The sequence below is a fragment of the Cnephaeus nilssonii genome (genome assembly GCF_951640355.1).
Source record: "Cnephaeus nilssonii genome assembly, chromosome: 15".
NCBI classification, from domain to species: domain Eukaryota; kingdom Metazoa; phylum Chordata; class Mammalia; order Chiroptera; family Vespertilionidae; genus Cnephaeus; species Cnephaeus nilssonii.
This window is the reverse complement of record NC_137086.1, coordinates 4,572,605-4,592,074: the sequence shown is the minus strand read 5'-3', so window position 1 is coordinate 4,592,074 and position 19,470 is coordinate 4,572,605. Positions and strand designations below refer to the sequence as shown.

The following is a 19,470-nucleotide window of genomic DNA, read 5'->3' as shown; positions in this document are numbered from 1 at the left end:
GTATTTGAATCATGACAATTATATTTTTAATTTGTTTTACATATTTCATCTTCAAAAATAAAAGCAAACACTTTAAAAAGCATAACATATTTCAACATACGGCTTCGTCCAGGACCAGGAACCTAACTTGGGACAAGTTCAGCTTCCCGGTGGACACCAGGTCATCCAGTCTCCCCGGAGTGCCGACGACTATATCCACCTGAAAACATCAAAGAAGCACCGATGGAACCCGAGAAAATAACTCAGTTTAGTTAGAAAAGCCTGAGAAATACATTAACCTGACTTGTGTAATGATACCAACTACTCCACCAGGTCCCGACCGCACATGTGCACAATGCTGCAACTTTAAAAGATTTTTAAAAATTACTCTGTCACTCCAAAGCTGACTTCTGCTGCAGACGCACACAGGGCTAAGGCTGAGCCAGAGGATGGTGGAAGACAACAGGAGAAGAGAAGGTAAGATGGAAAGAACAGACGAGAACACCCTAGATCCCGAGCAGAAGGAAACTGGCTGCTACCGAGAGAGCTCGGAGCAGCACTGCCTGACTGCCATCGCTCCGCCAGCACACTCAGGCCGGGCTGACGGAAGCAGCCCTAACTCCCTGAGCTCTGCAGCTGCAAAATAGGAGTGAAGGAATTTAGTAACTTAGGAAAAAATGGATTTGGGTTTAGGGAACCAAGATTGGGAATGAACATATTAACTATCTCTTCAACCACTAAAATATAACACACTAAATAAGAATATACTGTAATATTACTATCTTAGAATATTACTATCTTAACAAGTCCAATACATAACATGATTCCTTGCTCTTAACAGGCCACACCGGGTCAAATCTAAATCATTCAGAAGGAAATGTCCTTTGCCGGGCGCCAATGTAATGGGAGGGAGGGTATGTTTGCGCCCCAGGACTCAGTGCCAGGTGGCTTAGACTGAATGAGAAAACAGTAAGGAAGGAAATGGAAGAGAAATGTGTCAGGAAGAGGTTATTTCATACATAGAAAATATTTTATAAGGTCCTACCCGTGTCAGCTTCACCGAATTGAAGAGCACAGCTAGCAATTTCTCTAATGAAGATCACAGCTTAGCTTTGTCCTTTATAAACGCATGGCTGAGCACAGCCATTAAGACTTCTCCTTACACGTCTCTGACCTCATTTCCACCCTATTGGGGCCAGGTCTTAGCATCCTCACCCATCAAATTTATACTTTTTTGACCCTGTTTCCATCTCTTGAAACACAACACAACTATACTGCCAAAATGACCACTCATGATGTGACTTTTTAAAAATCAGAAGTACAACTTACCCCATTATCTAAAACAGAGAGCTGATCCCGGGCTGCCACACCTCCAATTATCAGAAGCTCCCTGAAATAAATAGCAGAATAATAATGTAGAAAAAGGTTAAAGTACGCTTAGTGTGTGAGCTGCACCCATCTCTTTTCGGTGGAAATGAAGTTGAGTAAGTAACGGAGGAAGAACCCACAGGAAAGTAGGAAGTAGGAAGGACACGAAGCGCTCCATGCCCAGGAGCCTATGAATGCCCTAGTGTGGAAAGCGAGCAGAGCGGGCAAGCACGGAGCACTCAAACACGAGCCCTCATCACAGCCTCCAGGGGCTCCGGCCTCGTTTCAATCATCTTTCACACGTAATGGCTGTATGTGCAGAGAACAGCTCTGAAATATGTAAATATCAAGTTTTAAAGTTGCCGCAGGCAGAATAACTAAAAACTGGGGGATGAAGTGGAAGGAGATTTACTAGTACTTTTCATAGAATATCCTTTAGTTGTTTAAATTTTTCTCATTCAAAATACTTCAAAAAGAATGGTTAGGTTAAAAAAATTGCCTTATGTCAAGACAATTCAATGGAGGGAAAGAAGTCTTTTCAACAAGCGGTGCTAGACAAATGGATATGCACATGCAAAGGAGTGAAGTTAAACCTCCCCTTTATATCATACACAAGCATGAACTCAAAATGAACCACAGACCTAAGTGAAAGACCTAACAATATAAACACTTAGAAAAAAACATAGGCGTCAGCTTTCTTGACCCTGGGTTAGGCAAAGTCTCCTTATACTAGGTGTAATAATTATGTTAATAATGCGGGGGTTTTTCAATAGATGGAGTTACACATATGTTGATATACTAGAATATGTGATTTGATATGTATGCTATTTTGTCGTATTGACAGCAAGCTTCAAAACTTCATGTCAAATTTTCTGAAGGTGTTAACAGCATAGATATTTTTACGCTTAAAAATGTCGAATTTCGTGCCAAAAAAAGAGCATTTGCAGGAAGTTTTAATTCATTATTTTGAAGAAAAATTTATCGTATACTTCGGGAAGCTTATGGTGAACATGCTCCATCTCAAGATACTTGTGAACGCTGGTTTAAATGCTTTAAAGTGATGATTTCAATGTGAAAGACAAAGAACGTCCAGGTCAACCGAAAAAGTTTGAAGACCAACAATTACAAGCATTATTGGATGAAGATGCAAGTCAAACTCCAAAACAACCTGCAGAAAGATTAAACGTTGTTCAACAAACCATTTCTGATCGTTTACAAGCAATGGGAAAGATTTTAAAGGGAGGAAAATGGGTGCCACATCAACTGAACGAAAGACAAATGGAAAACCGAAAAGTCATCAGTAAAATGCTGCTTCAATGGCACGAAAGAAAGTCTTTTTGCATCAAATTGTGACTGGCGATGAAAAGTGGATTTATTTTGAGAATCCCAAATGCACAAAATCATAGGTTGACTGGGTCAACCATCAACATTGACTGCAAGGCCAAATCGCTTCGGAAAGAAGACAATGCTCTGCGTTTGGTGGGATCAGGAAGGTGTGGTGTATTATGAGCTTCTAAAACCAGGTGAAACCGTTAATACTAATCGCTACCGATAACATATAACCAATTTGAACCATGCTTTGATTGTGAAACGAACGTAATGTGCCAGAAGACACGGCAAAGTAATTTTGCTTCATGATGACGCACCATCACACACTTCAAAACCAGTTAAAGACACATTAAAAGATCTTGCCTGGGAAGTACTAACCCACCCGCCGTATTCACCAGACCTTACTCCTTCAGATTGCCACTTGTTCCGATCGATGGCACACGCACTTTCTGAGCAGCACTTCAAAACATAAGAAGAAGTGGAAAATTGAGTCTCTGAATGGTTTGCCTCAAAAGAAGAAAAGTTCTATTGGGACGGTATCCACAAATTACCTGAAAGATGGGGGAAATGTGTAGCTAGCGATGGACATTACTTTGAATAAAGCACTTCTGATGCTTCTCTTGAAATTATTGTGTTTTCTTTGATTACAAAATCTGCCATTACTAAACAGTACACTTGGTATACCACACCAAAAACAAAAGCAACAAATGAAAAAAAATACATAAATTGGACTTCATAAAAATTAAAACTTTTGTATTTCAAAGGACACTAATAAAAGCATGAAAAGACAGCCCACAGAATGGGAGAAAATATTTGCAAATCAGACAGAGCTTACAGTGTGTGTGTGTAAAAACTCTTCAAACTCAACAATGAAAACACAAATAACCAAACTGAAAAATAGGCAGGGAATTTGAACAGACATTACAAATGGCCAATAAGCACATGAGAGATGTTGAACATCATTAGCTACACAGAAATGCAAATCAGAGCCACAATGAGATACCAGCTTCCACCCACTGGGGAGGCGATAGTCAAAGACAGATGTAAGTTTGGTGAGACTGAACCCTCACACATTACTAACAGCCATGTCAAATGGTGCTGTCACTTTGGGAAGCAGTTTGGCAGTTCCTGAAAATGCTAACCATGTAGCTACTATGGCCCAGCAATTACACCCCCAGTATACACCCAAGAGAAATGGAAATGTCCACACAAAACTCGTCCACTCATGTTCACAGCACGACAGCCAAAAAGTGGAACAACCCAAATGCCCATCAACTAATGTACGAATCAACAAAAAGGTGGTGCATGCATAAAACCAACACTTTTCAGCAACTTAAAGGAATTAAGTATCGACCCATGCCCCCACATTGATAAACCTCAAAAACATTATGCCAAGTCAGAGAAGCCAGTCACAAAAGAGCACATACTGTCCAAGTCCACTAACATAAAACGTCCCAAACAGGCAAATCGACAGACAGAAAATGAACCAGTGGTTCCCCTGCAGGCTGAGGAATACAAAAGAACAGCCCGTCTGAGGGAGTGTACATCTGAAGGGGACTAGTAACGCTACTTATTTGAAACAAGGAACACCAACACATGACAGCGCGGAGGATGAAGGCGAGGCACACACAGTGAGTGTACCCAGGGGGAGACAGGACAGGCGGGTACAGCTCGGTTAGCTTCACAGAAAGACCAGGACTTGAGCTGGGTTTTTCTAAGGAGAGGCTCATTTCTAAATACAAAATCAATAACCCACAATGTTACCATCTTAAAATATACATTAATTTTACTCATGTTCCCTTCCAGCCTTTGGCCCCAGGCATATCAATCTTTACACATACTGACAGCATAAAAACCAATTCATATTAGCATTGTCCATTCTTCCAAAACACTCCTATGAGGAGTTCTGAGTCTCTCTCAATAAACAGAGGTCTGCTTACAAGCTCCTCCAGGGCTTTGCCTATCCCACCCTCAAGGCACTCATCACTTGTCCTGCTGTTTCTCTCCCCAATGTCCCCACACTCCCACACCTAATTCTATAAAAGCAAAGACTAATTCTCATTGTCATACCCCTGACCCCTAGCCTAAGACTCCACACACAGTAATGTTCAAATAATAACTGGATAAGTAAAAAGCATGAATCCTGAAAACAAAATTAGGAATTATTTTATCAAAAAGTTTTATTAAGTTTCCTTTATCCCTGAATGAGTTTTACTTGTAAGTAAGATCAATATTAAAGAGATGGGCCTGCATGATGCCAATAATTCAAAGTCTTTGAAATCAGACAGTGATGGTTACAGTGCTGTGGCTTTACTAAAAACCACTGAAACTGTACAACTTCCGAGGATGAATTTTATAGTGAATTGTGTTTCAATAAAAAAAATAATTCAGAGTAAAATGAACAAAAATCAAGTGGCAAATCAACTACTTATATGTCATGACTTTCCTTCTCCAAATTAAAAGGGATCTACTGCTGAGCAAGAAGTCCCACATGATTAACTTTACTTGGTAGAAAGAGCCCTCTACCTGGACAGTGACCAGTCTGAGCACCCAAAGGGAAGAAGGTCACCACCATGAGACAGCAACAATAACGTCACTGCGCTGTTACCACCATGCTAGAAAGAGAGTGGTGTATTTCCTATGCAAATGAAGTGAGGAATCTAACACCAAATGAAATGCTCCCTTTAAAGGGCCAATTTATCCTATTTGGCAAACCATGACTCTTCATGTAAGAGACACAGAAAGAAATCTCAATTTACTTTTAAATCAAACTTACCACTTAAGCAGTTTTATATAGAAACTGCTATTTTACATCAAAGTTAAATACACTCACATTTACGTGTGTATGTATACACACTGAATTTCTACCTCATTTTTTCTACCTTATTTTTCTTCCCAACCACCTCAAACCTAAAGACAGTAGGTTTCCAACACAAACGGAAGCTTTACCTTAATTTCGGATTATCAACATATTTCTTAAACTGCTTGACGTTGTTCAGAGTTTGTTCAGCTAACTCTCGGGAGGGTTCGACGATGAGAGCTTTGGGCGCGTTGGGGAGGAACTTGGTCTGTGCCACCTGCGCGCTACCTGAAGAGAAGAAAAGGATCAGAACACATCCGAACCGCAATAAGTACCTTTATTCGCAAAACATGCGTGCAAATAGTCCAGTATCAAAATTTTAAATAACTGTCCAAAGTATAGGAAATAGTCAAACAAAACACAATAAAGCTAAGATTGCCTAAATGAACTAATGTTTCTTTAAATCTACTTGCAGAATTGCCACTGACTGGTAGGCTTTATGATAAACTAAGTTATGAAATGTACTTACTTTGAATAACTGCAGCAGATTAGGCAGTACAATGGGTAAGAGTCTGAGCTTTGGAGGCAACTGCTCACGTCTGAATTCAGTTCTACCACATACTGGTTCTGAGACCTGAGGAGGTCACTTCACGTCCCCACTCCTCAAGTTCTCGGTCTGAAAATGGGAGGACACTACCTCACGGGCTGTAGGGAGCTGAGTAATTGGTGGGAAGCACCAGCACCTGCTGTGGCACTTAAAGTGCACACATTATAAACACTAGCGTCGTCATCATCGGGATCCCCACAATGCCTCAACTGAAACCAGGTACTTAGGAGTTTACGCATTCAGTTCTGAAATTTAGTTTTCCTGATGTGTGCCTACACCGGCCGGGGGCACAGGTAACTAACTTGCTAAGAGAAGCCTTACCTACGGGAGTTTTCACCTGCCCCCCATCCTGACTGAAATCCCCCCCCCCCCGCCCCGCCCGCACCTGCCAGGTGCAATACCTGTGTGCTGGGATTTGACAACGCAGCTGTCCGGCGCCTTGGACAGACCTACAAAACCGTCTTTTGGTGGAAACTTAAATTCTTCTTCACCGAAGTTGAATTTTAGTTCAGCATTCTAGCAGGGAATACAGAGAAAATGACAATTCTTAATCTAACAGCCAATTAGCCAATACACAATAATGCCGATCAAAGGAGCTGTGGTCCCAGCAAAATTCTTCTAACTGGATTCTCACTTACCTTCAAAACACAGGCGGGAAAGAGGGCTTGGTTCTTCAAATGTGGTGGTATTTCAAATGCCAAACCAAGGTCTTTTCCTTAAAAAGAAAAAAAAGAAGAGTGAGATAAAGAAATTAAAACTTCCAAAGAACTTACATGCATATATGCATAACCCATGGACACAGACAACAGTGTGGTAGGCCTGGGGGGGGGGGGGGTAGAGGGTCTTGGAAAGAATCAAAGGGGGGAGGAGGGGACTTATGTAATGCTTTGAACAATACAAACTTAAAATAAATTGATAATTTAAAAAACAAAAAAATCGAAACGCCCTCTCTGACCGCCCTGTGTAAAATAGCACCCCTCCCCCACGTGCTTACACCATCCACCCACCAACCCACCTGCATTCCTGCTTCCCCTCAGGCTACCTGGATGGCTGTGCTGCCTAATGCCACCCTCTTCACTCTTACCTAATCCTGAAATGCACAGGTAACTGCTTACTTAAACTTACATGTCCCAAATAGCACTGCTATCATCCAACTGGCTCCCGCCTACTGCCAAAACCCACCCACCCACCGACCAGTCTGTATCCAACACAGCCAAATAGTGACGCTGTTAACCAAAGACAGACGATGCCAATTCTCTACTCAAAACCCTAGTGGCTTCCACGTCACTCTAAATAAAAAGTCTGTATGATGACCAGTAAGGCCCTAGCTGCCGGCCTCACTACCTCACTGGTTTAACGTCTATCACCTGCCCCCAGGCTCAGGGGGCTCCAGACCCACTGGCCCCTCACTGTTCCTCAGATACCCAAAGCACACTTTCACCTCGGGGCCTTTGCATTTACTTTTCCCTCTGCCGGAAAAACTCTTCCGAGATACCCATCTGCTCATTCAGATTCCTACTCAAATGTAGGCTTATCTCCGACCATCCTGTGTAAAATAGCACCCCTCCCCCGGCTGCTACCACTCTGCATTCCCTTACACCGAGTTAGCCTCTCCTTCAGTGCACCTGGCCCCTTGACACACTGGCTACCTGTCGGTCTCTCCCCACCATAGGCAAGCTCCACAGACGTAAACACGTTTGCCTACTGTGCCACGCCAGCACGGCCAAGGGTGAGCCCGAGTGGGGTGATGAAGGCTTAGAAAAGACAGACAAGAGAAGGAAAGCTGGGACTCGGTGGGACGCTGCTTCCCTGAGGGGGACCCAGCAGCGCCACGGACTACAAGCCAAGTCTTTATTTTATAGCCAATGCCACGGGGCAAAGGAAGGGCGTGGTCAAGATGTTTACAACATTCTCGTGGGTTTCGATCCTGCTCAATTACATGCACCTGATCAAACTTTGTTTACTTGCAGCCTATATCACTCAGGCATGTGTTCGGACCATAGGTTCAAGCTCACAACTCCAGCTGTTGGCTATAACTGTGCTGGGAGGGCTCTGCCCTCCAAGCTGGGACTTGCACGTGACTTTGCCACGAGAGGACTGTGCCCTCTCATCAGTCCAAGGCTTGAACCTGTCCAAACACTGTAGCCGCTCCCCACAGCCTACTCCATTTTCTGCTGAATCTCTAGCACCTTACTAGGGTGCCTGGCATATACCAAATGCTCAATTAAGTATTTGTTTCAAAAAATAAAGGCAGGGAGGGAGGATTGAAGAGGGTGAAAGAATTTCAAATATCACAAATATACCTTCTCTAACATCCAGAGAGAGCTTACCATTTTTGGAGAATTTGATGTGTCCTTTATCTATATCTAGGTAACACCCAATGGTATCATGCATAGTGAATTCCTAGAAAACCAGAAAGTCAAGTGCTGTTAATAAAGCAAATCCATAAATAAAGTTCAAATATACCTGCATCAAAAGTATGTATTTCAAAATAACTCCTTGAAGCTTGAATGTAGTTGTTAAAAGACCTATTATACTGGTAGCATTTCATACAGAATAGAAGCATCTGACAGGCTTTATAGAACCAACATAACTAAACTCACCAGAACAACTGTATTAGATTACCATGATGGCGATCAAGAAAGGAGGATAACGTGTAAGTCAAAGCCCAAATCAAAATGGGGTCAACACAGAAGACAAAGTAATATGCCTTGGAGGGGCTAAGTGAATTTTGTAACATTCCTTCCCTGAAGTCCAAATCTGAACCACTATGGAAAATACAGGGTGGGCAAAAGTAGGCTTACAGCTTTGAGTACATGAGTTTATTCTTGTATTATTTATTATTACATTACTTGTTATATTAGCCTACCTTGCCCACCCCTTTATTCAGATAATCCACTTGAACTTGAGAATCATTTCTATACCCTCAGTCAGGTCATGACTGACCAACTAAGTACACACAAGAAAACTTACTAATGCTATGACCAAGCCAATAAAACAACTTACCTCTCCATAGTTATCAAACTGTTTATTATGGGATTTCTTTCCTGTTCCACCAAAGCCAAACCCAAACTTGTCAGTGCCTAGGTTTAAAAAAGTATTTTACTTATGAGGTGAGATATAAAATTAAACACCCTGCAAATGAGATTTACAAATTTACAGTAACTGTGCTATTTGTACACACTAACTTTACTCTGACTTCACTCATATTCTTAACCTATTCCTCATTTTACAGTTATAATATACTAGAGGCCCAGTGCACGGATTCGTGCACGGGTGGGGTCCGGCCGGCCCACCCTAATCGGGGGCAGGGGCCGGGCTGGGGGGGGGCGGCCCGCACCTCCTATTCAAACTCAAGGTTGAACTCCCGGTTGAGGGGACAATTTGCATATTAGCCTTTTATTATATAGGAAGGATATTTTTTATTACTTCAAATCTTTTTTGAAATGGTTTGAGGGACAGATGTTATTTCCATGTCTCTAAAATATATACTTTGTATGGTCATGTGTTAACAACTCACAAGTATCAAACGCGGTTTCCTTTGGAAGCACTTACCTAGGTCTAAGGAAGCCTGCATGGAGGACCAGCCGACTCTGCACAGCCCCTGGTCATGACAGGACACTTCGTAGTAGTGCTTCCCTGCAAGGGCAAAACGCTTTAAGGTTTTATCAGTTACACACGTGGCCATTTTCCATGTGGCCACTTTCCCACTGTTTCTCAATTATAATTTGTATGACCCAGATGAAGAACTGTTGGTCTTTCTGTCACATTAAAAGTCTTTTGGATCCTTGCCATAAAGCTATGGTAAGAAAGTCCATTTATTAATAATTACCTCTAAAGTTTACAGGTGTACAAATGCAGTTTAATACCTTTCGTTAGTCCTTTAGTAGCTCTACATCCATGCCACTCCTTCACTTCTCGGCTTTGACAGCAAAGACCATCTGACCCAATTGCTGGATTTGAGAAAAGCACAGAACACCATGTCAGTACAGATGATGTAAATCATGCACTCTGAAACAGTCTCCTTCATCTCACTAATAAGGTAATGCCTTCGCTTTGTGCAATGGTCCAGAGAATGAGGCGTGCCAATTCCTGAGTGACAGCAACCTCTTCCCCACGAGTAACGGCCCCTATTCATCCCCTGGAGGGCCTTGGCCATGTTGGGGACTGGTTTCTCTACAGTCATCTTTCCCCAGGACAGGATTTTACTACAACAATCCAGAAATGAATCAAAGCAGCACCTAATCTGACTTTCATAAGAGCAGTTGTATCACCAACACAAATGTGTTTAGTCAACTGTTCTCTAAATGTGTTTAGACAACTGTTCTCTTTAAAGAAATGGATTCCTACGGATGACACAGCACCCACTCATCAATACCTGTTGCTTTGATCTTATGCTAAAATTAGAGCCTGAGTGAATACCGTGCTAAAAGAAAACAGGAACTGCGTCTGGCTTGCTCCCCAATCCATTAACCCACAAAACATAATAAGGGAGGGCAGGAAAAGCTCCAATAAACAAGCCTGTAGTTGTTATATGCTAATATTAGAACGCTAGAAGATGAAGTTCTACAACACACATCACCGTCAGTCACAGGGCTTATTGGTGCTTCACAGCTTTAAGTAAATTGGCTTTTGTGTGTACCACAAAGAAACAAGAACTCGTGCCCTGGTTCAGGCTAGAGACTCATGCTCAGCACCTGAATGTAGAACAAACTTTTAAAAAGTACATTTTACTTCACATATCAGAAATTAAATTATCCAAAATAAACATTCTTACTCAACGGGTACTACATTATGTAAAATTGAACTTTAAAGTTCCGTGGCAATGGCAAATCCTTAATATTGTCATATTTAAAATTCGGTATGCATATATACAGACATAAACTTTAATATAAACTAGGTATCATGGTGGAGAGTAGCAGTTTGGGTGTTTTGGTTGGTTGTTTTGGCATGATTTCTCATGCCCACTCTACATTTCTCTGCATCCTGCCTTTCTTAGCAGCACCTGGTGAAAATTCAACTAAGTCACCCTATTCTTGACACTGATCACTTATGACAACCCCACAGCGCTGACTCATTCTTCGTAATGGCTTCACAACGGTCCTTCCATACACCCTAGGCCAGGCGTCCTCAAACTACAGCCCGCGGGCCACATGCGGGTGTTTTTGCCGTTTTGTTTTTTTACTTCAAAATAAGATATGTGCAGTGTGCATAGGAATTTGTTCATAGTTTTTTTTAAACTATAGTCCGGCCCTCCAACGGTCTGAGGGACAGTGAACTGGCCCCATTTAAAAAGTTTGAGGACCCCTGCCCTAGGCTTTGTTAACCATCCCTTAGCAATAACATTCACTTGGTTGGCAGTTTTAACCCTTATAATGCTCCATCAAACAGTGTTGTATGCATATCCTATATACTGCCACTTTCATTCCAAACCTTCCAGGAATATATCTGTGTGTGTATATATATATTTTTTAATTTTTATAGGTAATGGCAAACTGCTTTCCCAAAAGGCAATAATCCGTATCGCTTACCACTTTTTTGGATTACTGCCAATCAGATGGGTAACTTTAATTTCCATTTCCCTCTGTCCTGTAAACTTGATCCTGGCATGTTTATTGCCATTTGGGCTGGCTCCGCTGTGAATTGCCTATTCCTATTCTTTGCCCACTTTCCTTATTGGTTGTTTATCTCTTTCTTACCAAAAACAAGTATCTATGCAGGAACTCTTTAGTAGTTTATAAGGATTGTTTCTTTCAACAACATTGCAAGTATTCTTTCCATATTTATTTTTATCTCTTGACTTTTCCCTGTAATATCTTTTCCACATATATTTTTTAGAATTTTAAACAAACAGACCTATATCTTTTATAATTTCTGAGTTCCTTATTTGGGTTAGGAGAATTTCCACACCCCTAAACTGGACATGTAATATACAAGTATATACATGTAGTGTATGTACACATATATAAGTCTTAAATACATACAGAATTTGTTCCTAAATAGGAGACAAGTCAATTTCACATTACTCCAGATGGATCAATTGTGCTGAAACCCTTACTGAATAAATCACCCTTTTCCCACTGAAATTAATATTTTTTAAACATATTAACATTTTATATATACTTGGATGCATTTCCATTGTATTTCATTGATTTATCTGTCTATTCCTATGTCTGTACTAAACTGTGAAACTGTAGTAACTATATTCTAAAATTGGTGAATTAAATCTTTATTTACTAGATGTCATAATTTTGATATTCTCAGGTATTATTACAAGCAAGTTTCTGATTTATAAATGAGTTGCTAAAATCTATCCACTTACCAAAAGCAGATCCTCTGTCATATGGGTTCATTTGCCATTTGTTGAGCACTAAATGAATATAACAACAGTTACTACAAATGTATGAAATTAAAAATACTTTGTCAAAAATAAAACATATATTTTATATAATTTAACTCCTCTAGATTCAACTTTACACATTATTTTAAATGTACAAGTAAAAAGTGTTGGTGTTTTATTAGCAGCAACACTGAAATTGAACACTGAAACACAATAATAATCGCTGGCCTATCTGGGGATGAAACTTTCCTCCTCACTGCTTTAGTGCACTTTGCATTTGATGGCATCCATCTTTGTTGTAACCGAGGGCACTGATACAATCAAGTTCTGGTAACTGAACAAGCTGACTTCAATCAAAATAAAAATAACTAACATATCAAGATCTAATTAAGTATCATTTCATCATTGTTTTTTAAAAAGCAAGTCCTTCATCTCAAAAAATTCAGTACCATATTCAAGAGTCACAAAATGTTTCCTTACTTTAATGGGACCAGCATTTTACTTTTCTAAAACACCTTCACGGCATATGGATAGTCAAAGGATCGTAACAGCTATCGAGAACTCTGTATTTTCAGCCCAACTTTTCTTAATTTCTGACCAAAGGATATCTATCATCTGCATAAATCCCTTGAATAATGGAGAAATAACTTTCTCTTGAGGTCCTCAAGAGAACTTCAATTGCTGACTCAATCTAGTTACTCAGAAGTTAAACAGAAGTTTCATCCAGATTATTTCTCTTGGTCCTGGTCCTACTTTATAGAGGGATTATCTCTCTCCAGATCCTTTCAATGGTTTAACAATTCTCTCTTCTACTTGTGTCTGTATGTTTAAATATGCAGTTTCTTTTCCTCATAGGACATGATTAGAACTATTACCATTCTGGTTATCCTCTGAAAGCATTCCCGTTTATAACCATCTCTCATAAACACTGGTTTAAAGTTGTTACAAGTTTTGAAATTACTTTTAAATAGGCCAATAGTCTAAATGGTTCATATCCTATCTGTCTCACAATTCACTTACAAATGAGTTATGCTCTCAATGACATTTAGCATCCCTGCTTCCAGTGCGCCGAATGCCAATACCACCACGCGGACCCTGACAATAAACATGCACACCCAAACCTCACACTTGCACATGCCGGGGATGAGAATAACTAGTTTATACAAAAGGGAAATGTTACTACGCAAACATTACCTGAAGCACCAGTTTTAATTGTTGTTTTCCCCTTTTTGCCTTCCTGTTGGTCTTTCAGAGTTTCATAAACTATCTGGATAACTGGAATGCTGAAAGCCTATAAAGAAACAATGGTTCCATATATCACCATTCAGATATCAATGCCAATTTACTAATCAGCATAAATTACAGAAGTTATGCATGCACATTAAATAGTTACACACATTTCAGATTGCCATCCAGTTTGCCCAAACCTCAAATTCCAGGAAGACTCACAGACAGCTGACTGAATGAAGATAAAGGAGCCAGCTGACAGCTCCAAAAACAAAGAACGGGAACCTGCAGAACGAACGTAAACTAAAGAGGAAAAACACCACCCACTCTGACCAACTGTTTGTCCAGTCTAGGCCATTGTGAAATCCACCTCTATTTGCAATCTCTTTATTACTAGAGCCACTACAGTAAAATTCAGAAGTGAATGTAAATACTAAAGATAATGTAACTGTCTCCAAGACCAGTCTAAAACTATATTCTTAAAGCCATGCCTTACAGAAGTTATTTCAGAATTAGTTGGCAATAAGACTATCACTCTCAGTGGCAAGCAACCGTTTCGTCACATTCTGCAGGAGGTTGCTTTATTAAATATTTCAAAGTCAGAACTACTGTACAAAGCTGCTTTAAAAATCAACTCTTAGAAAGCATATTTAAGTTTTTATTACTTACACCAGTTTTTCCACTTCCTGTTTCTGCAGCCTAAATGGAAAACAACGTTGTCAATTAAAGAAGTCAACTTAACTGATGATACCGTGAAAACAGTTTACACCTGACTAGCTACCTTGACTTTCAGGTGCCTCCAGATCTCAGGTTCCCTCAGTCAACTGCGACTTTGCCAACCTTGCCATTCCCTCAAGAATTGTTCCCCCTTCCTTTTCCCATTGCTACCATTCAAATCTAAGGCCTCATCATTCTAACCTAGGTTACGAAAGTATCCGAACAGTATCTAATCTCTCAGAACTCTATTACCAAATTAGTCTTCATAAAAACACAATCCTAACCTTGTAACACACCCCTCCTTAAGATGTCCAATGATCCCCACTGCCAACAAATACCGAATTCTTTTAAGTGACACCTGAGAAAGAGCCAGGTCATCTGAGCCACTGTATATTTCCCATGTTATCTCAAGTTTCGCCTCACCAGACACACGTATTTTATGCTTCCCTCTAACTGAACTGCTCCGGGATCACATCTGCATTCTCCTCTCTACGTAGGGGTTACTCCTCTTGCATCCTCCCTTGTCCTCAATCTACTGCCCCCCAGAGGAGTCCCCATGGTCCCCTCATCCAGGAGGACAACTGGCCCCACTCGAATCCTTTAGCACTCTGCAAGCTTATCCAGGTGCCAAGGTTCTCTTGTAGACAATTATCTGTGTACATGTATTACGGTGCTACTGGGGTGAAGCTTCTCAAGGGAAAAACTGCATCTTACCTGTTTTCCCCACAACTTCTACCTAGTACTTTGAATCAGTATATGTGTCCTAAATGCATGTAAATATATAAAATTAATTGGGTGAAAATATCATCTTGAAGCCTATAGAGTTCTTACAGTGGTTCACAAACATTCCCCGACTGTGTGTCCCGGCTCCCAGCCCCTCCCCCTATTGAACATACCATAAGCACATCACCGCCTCCCAGGATCAGGGGGATGGATTCTGCCTGGATATCAGTTGGGAGACTAAAAGAATCATATTTTGAAAAGTTTTAGTTAGTAAAAATAAATCACCTAAGCTAATTAAGGCATGTAGGCATGCTAAGTTATAAACCTAAAACAGAATGTTATTTGATAAATACTACCAATCTTTTTCAACTAGAAATATATCAAAATTTAAAAAGGAAGTGTCCTGTAAGTTAGAGAATCACAATAAAACTTAATTTCACTTACCCAACTACACCCAAAAAGATGTGATAAAATCATGAACCGTTTAAATGACAAAGCACTGCTGTTGCAGGTACATTTAAGCTTCGTGTACTTACAGCCAATCCATCTCTTCCACAGCTTGTGCAATTTCAGGCATCACACCCATCTCTGAAAATAAAAATTAATTTTAAAAAGCCACACATACTAAACTTAAATCATACGGCTCTGAAAGTTCCTGTCTGAGGAGAAAAGGCTTTGAAGCGCAGCTCCGTTCCTCGGCCCCTCCTGAGTGTGGCACTGTTGAAAGAGGGGACGCTTTGGAGAAAGACCTGAGTTCAAATCCAACCTCTCACTAGCAGTGCTCCCTCGGGCAAGCCATAGCCCGTTTTCTCCACACACAACGGGGCAGTGTTACCCACCCTGGAGGGATGCAGGAAGGTTACAGGGAACAAGTGCGGTATCTGCTGCACAATTGCCACGGAATACACAGTAACCCCGTGTTCCCATGACTAATGAGAAACCTGCTGGAGTTAGAGAGAGGGTCTGGACCAGCATGTTGGCTGGTTCATCTGGAGACAATGTGGAATCCGTGCGCCCTGGCTACTTGAGGACCACGTGAACACCCTCAGAGCCCACGTTCACTGGCAGCCAGAACCAAAGCTCTGCCTAACTGAAAAGGCAGGGCCCGGGGTGAAAACGTGGGTAATTGGAAACGTCAGGCGCAGAACCGCACTGATAACTGTTCGCATATTTCATAATTCTACTTCAAAGCCAGTCAATAGACGTGAATAGACTGGATTACTTCTGATTAGATTTTTCTCGATTTATCATTTCTCAAATGAAATGCAGAGGGTAGTTAGTTGGATTATTTACACCTCCTTCCCAAACAGGAAGTGCTTTTTATTTTAAGACTGCTTTTATAAAAAGGAAGCTTTCATTATTATTACTATAAACGTATACATTTCTATTAAAAATTAACAATATTCGCAAGCCCTCCAAATAACCAATTTGGAAAATTTGTATTTCTTGCAATTATTTGTGAAAAGACATAAAACAAATCCACAAATTGACTATATCCATTGAGGGGTAGCTTTTTCTTTGTATCAGCTGAGAAGAATCATACCAGCAAAAAACACAATAGCTACAACCCTGAAATTTTATATTGTAAACTTGTTGATATAAACATCGCTGACATAGGCAAGTATAAAAATCTTTTTCAAAAGGGCTCTCCTAATTCTAAATCTCCCCAGGAAAATGCATAGATGGAAAAACTAATCCTCAAGAGTTAAAGTTGTGTATCCAAGCAGCCCTTTCTAATACGTGTCCCCATTAGTCTACCTGATTCTCTCTCCTAAAAAGCAAATGGGTTGGATAAAGGAGAGTGATGGTCTTCTCTATGCCGAATCCTGCCAGCTGGACCTGCCTGTGAAACAGCAACAGACTCTCAGCAAATCCCAGACTCCTGTTCCATGTGGTCATGTTCCCTACATGTTTGTTATGAAGCCATCTTCTCTTTACATATAACATTTTTAATGCTTACAGAAAAAATGGGAATTTTCATCTTCTTTAATCCCACATGTCTTTATTTCATATCACAGACTCTTCTAGCCCTTTACCCGAACATCCCTGAAATGTGTGCAGGACTCCCCAAGAAGTGAACCTGTAAAATGACAACCTGGGACGGCTCTACACAACTGGCATTAAGACCTTGTTTTAGGAGAGGGCTGGGGGCAATATTACCCACCGCTGAGGAGACTTCCCCTTGCCTCCTATTGTAAGATGTAACTACAACCACCTGAAATCCGAACTCAGGACTAAAAATCTGGAATTCCTAACGTGTTCATAGGAGAAAACTGAAAAAGAACAACCGCATTTAAAGTCACCTTAATAGATTAAGAGCATTAAAATGTAGGCCTAGCCGAAACCGGTTTGGCTCAGTGGATAGAGCGTTGGTCTGCGGACTGAAGGGTCCCAGGTTCGATTCCGGTCAAGGGCATGTACATTGGTTGCGGGCACATCCCCGGTAGGGGGTGTGCAGGAGGCAGCTGGTCGATGTTTCTCTCTCATCGATGTTTCTAGCTTCCTCTAGAAGCTAGAAACATCTCATCGATGTTTCTCTCTCATCGATGTTTCTAGCTTCCTCTCATCGATGTTTCTGTCCCTCTCCCTTCCTCTCTGTAAAAAATCAATAAAATATATTTTAAAAAAATGTAGGCCTAACTTGCACTTACAGCCATGTAAATTTCCCACGTTTAAGTGTATAGAAGGCTTAGTGCAGCTTCTTAAAACTGTGGATGTATAAAGGAATGATGGTAAAGGAAGAGGGAAAAAATAGCAACTGTTAGGGTTACATAAACGACCTCAAAATCCTATTTGGAATAAAGGAGGGCGTCATTCAGCAAATGAATGAATATTTCTCAATACTGTACGCCCGAGCTCTGTGTATGAGGATGAAAACGCGTTCCCTTCCAGCTTCACTACTACCTAACGCTGGTGTTGATCTGCTAGCGTTTAAACAAACAAATCACAGGCTTCCGCCTCGGGCGTTTACTTTTTGGAAGGACCTGAAAAAAACTGGGCAGAGGCGGGAGAGTCCGTTTCCCAGCGGGGCCTCCCCCGCCCCGCTGCCCGCCGGCCCGCCAAGCCCGGTCCCGGGCTCGCCAGCGCCGCTGCCACGTCCGCGGGCGGGAGGCCTGCGACCGGGGACCCGCTGGCGCCACGCCGCCGCCCGTCCCCTGGGCAGGCCGGCCCGGTGCGGGCGGCGAGGAGACAGGGCAGAGGGCGCCCGGGGAGGCCGCCGCCCGCACAGCAGGCGCTCCCGCACCTTTGAGCGCGCAGAGCCGCCTCGCTGGCCGCCGCGGGTGCCCCCGCATCGTGGCCCGCAGGCGCCGCGTGCACAGCTCCCTCCGGCGCTCCCGGCACCTGGCCGCCCCCACCCGCAGGCTCCCGCCGGCCGCCCGCGCCGGGGATCGCGCGCACAGCCCGCCCCGCACACGCACCGGAGAAGGCCGCCATCTTCGCGCGTCCTCCGCGGCCCGGCTCGCGCTCCCTCCCTCCGCGCCGCCACGCCGCGCCGCCCGCTTCCGGCCAGGCCTGCGGCTTTGCAGTTCCGGGCGGGGACCCAGCCCCCCGGACAAGGGTTCCGGCGGAAGAAATGATCCCCCGACTCCTCCCTCGCCCCCCATAGGCCCGAGCGCGGACCGGGTTCCGGGGGTCCTTGGCAGGAGCGGTCATCATTAGATGTAACTGATAATGTCCATTTGTTCGGAGCTTGCTCGTGTCCTCAGGACCGCATTTCCCACACCAGGAGGCACAAGAGGGTCGCTCAGAGGCCCAGGATGATCTGAGGGCAGAGGTTGTCCTCTGCTACCCCACTCAGCCCCCAACCTCTCAGACCAGCCGGGCTTTGCGAGAGTCAATGACCTCCACAGACGGTACTGATGAACTCAGTGCCCAGAAAACCAAGCCCACGGAGTGCTGGCATCACTTCATGTGTTTGACTCAAATAAGGGACGACTTGGGTCGCCCAGCCTCCTTTCCGTGGCGTTTGATAAAGTTTATGGAAATCTTGAATTTCAGGAAGTTTTGACTCCTTTCCCTTTGCAGGGAGAGAGGGAAACATACATGAATGTTGGACCAACCCCAACAACTCTGCCAGGTGGTATCTTTAGATGGGGATACTAAGATTCATCAAAGTTGCCTGATTTACCTAAGGCCACACAGCTGCTGAGTGGCAGCGTGGGCCTGAGCCACAGCCGCCTCACTGCAGGTCGGTGCCGTGGGATGATGGGTGCTACCCTCAGGCACGAGGCATCAGATGGAGCCATCTTCTGGGTTTGCATTCCAGCTCTGCCAATCGCCGGCTGTGTAACCTTAATGCCTGGGCTTCAGCTGACTCATCTGTAGAACAGTCATGAGAAGTAGTTAGTACCTATCTCAGTGATGGGCAACCTTTTGAGC

General features: G+C 42.6%; 1 protein-coding gene across 1 annotated transcript in view; it reads right to left on the bottom strand.

Annotated features, from left to right (window-relative positions):
• The window catches only part of DDX1 (DEAD-box helicase 1), a 28,586-nt gene extending 9,957 nt beyond the window's left edge, over positions 1-18,629 (bottom strand). The window contains exons 1-15 of the mRNA XM_079791671.1: positions 18,510-18,629; positions 15,627-15,678; positions 15,264-15,327; positions 14,320-14,349; positions 13,618-13,714; positions 12,406-12,453; positions 9,953-10,036; positions 9,639-9,722; positions 9,090-9,166; positions 8,414-8,486; positions 6,722-6,798; positions 6,485-6,599; positions 5,626-5,764; positions 1,309-1,369; positions 101-199 (exon numbers count right to left, since the gene is read on the bottom strand). Coding sequence (XP_079647797.1) covers positions 101-199; positions 1,309-1,369; positions 5,626-5,764; positions 6,485-6,599; positions 6,722-6,798; positions 8,414-8,486; positions 9,090-9,166; positions 9,639-9,722; positions 9,953-10,036; positions 12,406-12,453; positions 13,618-13,714; positions 14,320-14,349; positions 15,264-15,327; positions 15,627-15,678; positions 18,510-18,525 — 1,116 coding nt within the window. The 5' untranslated portion in view covers positions 18,526-18,629. The remainder of the gene's footprint in view (positions 1-100; positions 200-1,308; positions 1,370-5,625; positions 5,765-6,484; positions 6,600-6,721; positions 6,799-8,413; positions 8,487-9,089; positions 9,167-9,638; positions 9,723-9,952; positions 10,037-12,405; positions 12,454-13,617; positions 13,715-14,319; positions 14,350-15,263; positions 15,328-15,626; positions 15,679-18,509) is intronic.
• Positions 18,630-19,470: the final 841 nt, after the last annotated feature.